Genomic DNA, 7,255 nt, shown 5'->3' with positions numbered 1-7,255 from the left:
CTGATGAGCAAGGCGGGTTTTTGGCCAGAGTGGATGCCCCTGACCTCATCCACACCTTGGGCCCTGCCCATGAGGTTGGTGTGTTAAAGCTCTGCCTGCTTTTCAGTCTGGTCCTGCCTCAGATCAAGCCAGGCAGAAGTGCAGTACTTGGTGTCCTGCCCAGTGTCAACTGATAGAGCCAGGATTATAATAATCCTGATTTTTTTTGTCTTTGATTTTTGTCCTTGACTTAGTCACTGTACTGGCAACAGAATGCAGTGGGCTAAAACACTGAAACAGAAAAGTCAGCGGACTGTAGCACTGTGTCCCCATCACAGGTCATGGGACACTCGTGCTTTTGGATCTCTCCAGACGCAGGAAGAGGGCAGCACAGCTTCAACACGCACAGAGCGGCTGTCCCTGCGCAGAGGGAGCTGGCGGAGCAGCCCTGCCCAGGGTTTTGCAGTGCTGCAGGGATGTTTCTGGAGGCTCCACGCTTGGCAGTGGGGTCTGACTCCTGCCCCTTTGAATTTGCAGAGGAGTTGTGGGAAGGCTTTAGTGGTTTATTTGCATTTTAATCAGTTCATTTCCATTTCTCCTGCTAAATGAATTATTAGTTGATACAGATGTATCTGGCTTCATTGTGGTGGGGTATGAAGTGGCAGGGGTGTCTTTCATTTTCTTTCTCTTTTGCTTTTCCATTCTGTCCTCAGACCAACAGGAATTCCTGGAAGCAATGAGCCGTACAACCTGGGAATGGTGACAACCCACGGGCTGGAGACTTCCCATGCAGATACGTTTAGCAATATTTCAAGGGAAGGGACTTTAATGGTGAGGGAGGTAAGTTGTAAAACAAATATTTCCATGGAGCATCTTCAGGAGGTTTTGCCCATGTAAGCACAAAAACTAACAGTGCTGTGTGTCCGGAACACAAAATGACTGAGTAAATTGTGCTTGTTAGTGCTCTTGTTAATACAATTTACACTCAGAGCAAATGTGACAAGTGCAGATGTTTCTTAGAACTACAAACAGCAGTGAATAGTAATGCCAGGGCACAGCAGGGAGGACACTCATACAAATGGCTCTGCCCTAATCCCACAGTAGCTCCAGGCAACAGAAATTATCTTCAATTTACAGCATTTAGTTAATACACTTGGAACCTGGCACAGAGTTTCCCCTCTTCTTCCCAACCTTTGCCACCATGGCACTGTCAGAGGGGTGTGGTGCTTGTAGAGTGTTTGGAGGCTTTTACTTGGGGCTGGTTCTCCTCGAGGAGGTCCAAGCCCCTATCCCTACAAGCTATGGGGGGCACTAGGCATCCCACCCAGATGTGAGCCACTGTCCCCGGCTCCGGCATTGCGGAGGTAAGGCTGCAGTGGGAGCAAACCTGATGGATGGTACTGCAGGAGTGAGGCAGAGGGAGGCTATGGGGTGTCTCCCCCAGTGCTTCCCAGTTTCCCAGTTGCTGGAACATGCTGGTGATGCTGCTGGAAATGCAGGTGGCAGCAGGTCCCCTGGTGAGAGGGCAGGGGGCTCTGGAGTTGGTCAGACAGGGGAGTTGCTCTTCTGCCAGGGTATAAAGGAGGTGGATGGCAGAGGAGAAGGAGGGAGCCCTTGCTGGCTTTAGGGATCTAACACACTTGCCACACCAACAAGGCCCTGTGAGAAAACCAGTGGTGCAGAGGGGTTTTGAAGTCACAGGCAAGACAAGCAGCTGGAAAACCCTTTTGGGAGGAGGGAGCATGATGAAAAACCCAAAGCGCAGCCTTGTGCTGTGTCCTTACTGTCTGTGGGATTCATCAGAATGGCAAACATCTCAAAACAATACACAGGGAAGGGAGAGACTTCCCAGCCTTGCATGAAGTGGGGATGGAGAGGAAGGGGAAGCCCTGGAAGCCTTGTGTGCAGAGCGAGGTGCCGGTCATTCAGCCGACGCTGCCGCTGTTCACTGCTGATTTGGGTTACAGAAACATGCGACAGGGGCTGTGTTGGCATTTGCAGTCAGGCTATCGCTGCCATAGCTCTGCAAAGCCGCAAAGGCTGACGCTGGTTGAGGGGTCAGATTCTGCTGTCTCCATGACCAGTAGCTGCGTGAGAGGAGAGCTGGCCATGGGGTCTGCACCCGTGGTGGCAAGAGCAGAATCTGCCCTACGTTCCTTGTCTCAAAATGACGTGATCAGGCTTCTCTCGCTGTAACGTGGCTAACGACTCTGTATTGACTTTGTGATTAATCCTGTCTTTATTTCTCCTGGGGTGGGGGGTTGGTTTCTTGCTTGCCAGATTGCATGGGGATTGAAACAGAAGAGGGTCCTTCTCCTTCACTTGCTTTGGGAACTGGGGAATTGCCAACAACTTGGTTTTGTTTTGTGTTTTTCTCTTCTTTTTCTCTTTTTTTCTCCCCGCCCTTCTCTTTCTTCCTCATGCCTTGTGTCTCTGCAGACCTCTGGTGAAAAAAAACGTTCTGGCCACGCAGCCAGCAATGGCTTTGCAGGGCACATCAATCTCCCTGACCTGGTGCAGCAAAGCCACTCGCCTGCGGGCACGCCGACCGAGGCCCTGGGGCGAGGCTCCACGCATGCGCAGGACATGGACTCGGTGCCTGAAGTAGGTGGTGGGGGGCTCCTCCTTCTCCTTTGCATCACCTAAAACAAGTATTAACATCTCTGCTCCATCAAGGGGCTTTCCTGCTTTTGTCCCTGTCTTTCTTGGCTCTTCTCTCTCTCTGTTTCTGGTCCACATGGGTGAGCGTGGTGGAAGTACAAGGGAATCTGATGGGTTATTGCTACATGGGTCTATGGCTGATGGTAGAAATGTATATTGGGTCTTCTCTCAAGCCCACCAGCAGTTCTGGCGGTTGCGGCTTGAATGCTGTCAAATGACGTGAAAGCCTTTTTTTCTTTTCTTTGACATTTGGATATACAAGAAAATTACAAGAGGCAGTGATGCCGTTAGCTTAAACGGGGCCCAGCTTCTACCTGTGCCATGTCTGATACTTAACGTGACTCAAAAAGTTAGCAAAAACCAAAGCCAACAAAATTCTGGATAGTTCTTCAGGCTAGAAAAAAAATCTGCTCACCTTTGAAATTGTGTGTTTCCAGTCATTGCAAAGTATTTCTCCTCGTTAGCTGTTTTACCGGGACATGATTGAACATTAACGTTGTATAAGGCGTAAAAAGTCCTAGAAGGTACAAGATGTGACGCACGACAAGGGAATTGATGTGTCGTGCTTCCCATGACCAGCTGTGGGAATCAGGCACAGTTCTCTATTTTCCCACAAGAAAATAACCCATTTGGTGCTAAATAAGCTATTTTATTTAATTTTGTCTTTTCATTTTGTCAGTTACACATCAAAAGTTCTGTCATCATACTCCCTTTCATAGAAATGATGTACTCATTTTACGGTTTACTTTTAATAGCAGTATAAGAATACAAATTGCTTGGAACTGGGCATTGATAAAAAGAACAGATGATGCGTGACTTGACCTGAAGGTTTTATCCATTTCCTCGTTGCCTTTGTCATCACACAGTGATGACAAAGTTGGTCCTGAAAGTAACAGCTTCCTCGGTCATCCTGGGACTGCTTAAACACAAGCTAAGACTGGGTTTAAATAGATTCATTTCTAAAATACCAACCAAGGAGATCTTTCCCATTTCTGAAACAGTGTTTTTAGGGCTGACTGAGCCAGGAGTGGGTGTAAGTGGAAAGTTGGGGATTTAGTTCGCAGGCTTCCAGGTGACTCATGGTGCTGCGAGCACAGAGAAGGAACGAGCACGACCTCACCCCACAGCTTGGTGCTGTTTCTGTGAGCCACCACAAAGGTTCAGAGGAGGTTGAACAGGACCTGGGGGAAGATGAGTTCTTAATATTTAAATAAGGGACTTGGAAGTTGTTAAAATGCCAGCTTCCTGGGAGGATAGCTGAATCTGAGCAAAGAAAAGAAATGCTTGGTGCACTGGGACGAGGAGTTCCTTCATAATTCATCAGAATGCACCCGGGTCTCAGCTGGAAAGCTTCCCTGTAAATACTGAATTTTTCACCTCCTTGAATAGTTAGACCTTAGAAATAGCTTAATAATAGCTTAGTGCAGGAAAGAAATGTGTATTTCTTGGATATGAAAGAAGCACAAAGTATTGAGTTTCTCTTACATGCACACAGAAATACAGGAGGGCTGTGTGTGTAAATGCGCTATCTGTCCCTGCAGCCTTCCCTGCCTCAGGCTGTTAACTCCTTCCATGGGGTTACCATGTACTTTTTGGAAACCCATCTCGTTTCTATGGTAACGGGCGAGCTGTCAGGGACATAGAGACAGGAGGGAAGCAGGGTGTGCAGCGTGGTTTTGGCTGCACAGGGCATGGATGCCAGCTCACCCATGGATGCCAGCCCCAAAATGCTTGGAAAGTCCTGAGCCATGAGAGTGCTCCTACACCCGATGGTTTTTTGTCCTTAAATCTTTCTGTGGCCCACTGGAGGACAGGAACGAGCCCAGCCCAGTTTTGGTATGGATATGCTGGGGTGATGCAGTTCCTTATGGCATGGGCTTGTCCCTGTGGCAGTTGTCAGCATGTGGACAGTGGCGATGGGCCTGGGGGGCAGCCTGGGCTCCAGTGACTCAGTGACATGAAAGCTGAGGTGGATTTGTTTCAGGAAAGGAAAATGTCCTAAGGAAGAAAAACGTGAGCAGTAGCAGTGCTGCTGCTGCTGCTGCTGCTGCTGCTGCTGCAGGGCTTGGTTTTAGCTGCTGTTACAGCTCTTAACGGAGCTGTTACATAAGGCACATCCTGGGCCAATGCTGGAGCAGAAAAATAAGCTGCTCAACAAGGGGGGAAAATCACATCACTTTGACTCCACAGGCAAGGATTTCCTTTTCCTTGGGACAAGGTCTTAGCCTCGTTTTCTGCCTGAACAAAGCAATGGCTTTAAAAAGAAAGCAACGTGATGGTGCAGTTTGTTCCTCCTCAAATTCCCTTGGCAAACTATTGGCTCTGACATTCCTGCAATACCTTCAGGTTAAGTTTTGTTAGCTTAGAAACTGTCTGCAGTCCCACCCAAAATGTGGTAGACAATTTAAAACACTTCATTGAAATTGCAGGTGACCCATACGTGTCATCCCCACAAGGTGTACTGAAGACTTTGGAGGAGGTGGAGCAGTGTCAGGGATGCCATCTTCTAATGAGCCTCTGTATCCAGGGCATTTTTAAACACCCCCTGTTCAACAGCTTTCCCTAAAATATATCTCCATGTTGAAATAAAACCTTTGCTCAGACTGTGCTAGTTAGCGGTTGGCTTTGGCACCAGGAAAGCAGCAGTCCCACCTTTCCCATCTCTCTGAATTACTCTGGTGGTCACTGGTCCATGTTGACTGCCCCATGCTGGGGCTTCCCAGGGGCTCCCAGTACCGTCCTGCTGCTCTTGGCTGCACAGTGGGAGAGGGGGAAAATCAAACCCTCACCTGCCTGAATTCCCAGCACAGGCATTTTAAGGCAGGCAGATGCGTTATGCGCAGACAAGTTGGGTTTGACCTGCATTGACTTCTGCCTCTGGCCCTGCGGCTTCTCCGCTAACCGGTCTTGTGGCTGTGCTGTGCTTCGTGGAGCCAGGGTCTGTTCCTTTCGTTTTCTGTTGTTTATGGGCACTCACAAATCCAATTTAATGTTTTTCCTAATTAGTTACGTGGGAGGAGGAGCAGGTGTTCATAGAGGGCTCAAAAAGGGCACCACAGGGGCAGGCACTGGGTCTGCTGCTTAAAAAGTTTTACATATACACACTTACACAAAATTATCGTTATTTCTGTGCTCTGAGCTCTCTTTGCTGTTTATTTTCCAGTATGGTATGGGAAGTAGCACCAAAGCCTCTTTTACCCCCTTTGTGGACACCAGAGTGTATCAGACCTCGCCTACTGATGAAGATGAAGATGAGGACGAAGAGTCATCTGCTACTGGTAGGAGACAATAGGGCTATTTTGAGAGAGGAAGACCTCGTGGAAACCAGGCCATGGAGCCTGAATAGCCCCACTGAGCCTCTTTCACTTTTCTCTTACTCTTGTCCAAACAACGATTGTGTCTGCATCCTTGTGCTCTCCAGTTTCCATCCAGCTTCTTCTCCCCCACCAGTGAAATGCCACTAGAAAGATCTGGGAGAAAACAAGAAGTAGCAGAAATCCACCCACCTGGACAGCTGGGAGAAATGTTCCTGGTAGAACTGGGAGGTGGTGATGGCTCCAAAAAGCTGGCAGTTGCTCTGAAGTCATTGAAAATGGCTGGATGTGGGCAGGCGGGCAGTGAATGGTGCTGGTCAGCTCAGTAGGCAGGGCTGGAGGTCTGGGGACGCTACCTACTGATGGTTTTGGCACATTACCTACTGATGGTTTTGGCATTGGTTCTAACCCATGAGAATATCCTAACGATCCCTCTCAAAACTTGTAACATAGTGATGACTCCCCTGTCAGGAAATAAACCACTTCTTCTCTTCTTATGCCAAAAAAAGAGAAGACAGAAGAGTTAATCTGTCACACCTCCTTGTCTTCTTGTGTTTCCTTGCAAGCCCTCTTCACTAGCGAGCTGCTCAGACAGGAGCAGGCCAAGCTGAACGAAGCCCGGAAGATCTCGGTGGTGAACGTCAACCCCACCAACATTCGTCCCCACAGCGACACCCCAGAGATCCGGAAATACAAGAAGCGCTTTAACTCAGAGATACTCTGTGCTGCTTTATGGGGTAAGCCCTGAGTATGCCCTTGGAGCACATGTCTGGCGATGAAACACGACTGTGTCATTGCAGAGCCGAGCCCCTGCCTCCGGTTGTCTCCTCCTCCGTCCCGGGCAAGGCTAATGTCTCTAAGTGCCCGTGCTGTAAGAGTGACCCTTCATGTTCCTGGGAAGATCATGTTCCTGGGATCAGTTACTCTCTTGGTGGTAGTAGGGACAAGCTTGCTGTGTCATCCTTGGGAGCAGCCATGGCTGCTGGTGCCCATTGCCCTCTCCTCTTCAGGTGTGAATCTGCTGGTGGGCACAGAAAATGGCCTGATGCTGCTGGATCGAAGCGGGCAAGGGAAAGTCTACAACCTCATCAACAGACGGCGATTTCAACAGATGGACGTACTCGAGGGCCTTAATGTCCTCGTGACAATATCAGGTACGCCTCTTGCCCCATCATTCACCTTCTCAGCCGTACACCCTGAGCTCTGCCAGCTCAGACAAAACCTGCCCACCAGTATCAGAGGGAAGTTCCCATGGGAGCTGGAGAGGGTTTATCCAGAATCAAAGTTACATAAATCTGCCT

The 7,255-nt window shown here is 49.0% G+C and overlaps 1 protein-coding gene across 1 annotated transcript in view; it reads left to right on the top strand.

Moving 5' to 3' along the window:
• TNIK (TRAF2 and NCK interacting kinase) overlaps positions 1-7,255 on the top strand; it is a gene marked incomplete at its 5' end in the record, with an annotated part of 35,483 nt that overhangs the window by 19,809 nt on the left and 8,419 nt on the right. Inside the window, 5 exons of the mRNA XM_010194294.1 lie at positions 693-819; positions 2,419-2,583; positions 5,804-5,918; positions 6,521-6,691; positions 6,965-7,108. Of these exons, the coding sequence (XP_010192596.1) occupies positions 693-819; positions 2,419-2,583; positions 5,804-5,918; positions 6,521-6,691; positions 6,965-7,108 (722 nt within the window). The remainder of the gene's footprint in view (positions 1-692; positions 820-2,418; positions 2,584-5,803; positions 5,919-6,520; positions 6,692-6,964; positions 7,109-7,255) is intronic.

This window comes from Mesitornis unicolor, unplaced genomic scaffold (assembly GCF_000695765.1).
Source record: "Mesitornis unicolor isolate BGI_N332 unplaced genomic scaffold, ASM69576v1 scaffold7471, whole genome shotgun sequence".
Lineage (NCBI taxonomy): Eukaryota > Metazoa > Chordata > Aves > Mesitornithiformes > Mesitornithidae > Mesitornis > Mesitornis unicolor.
The sequence above is the reverse complement of the archived record's forward strand: the minus strand, read 5'-3'. Positions and strand labels throughout refer to the sequence as shown.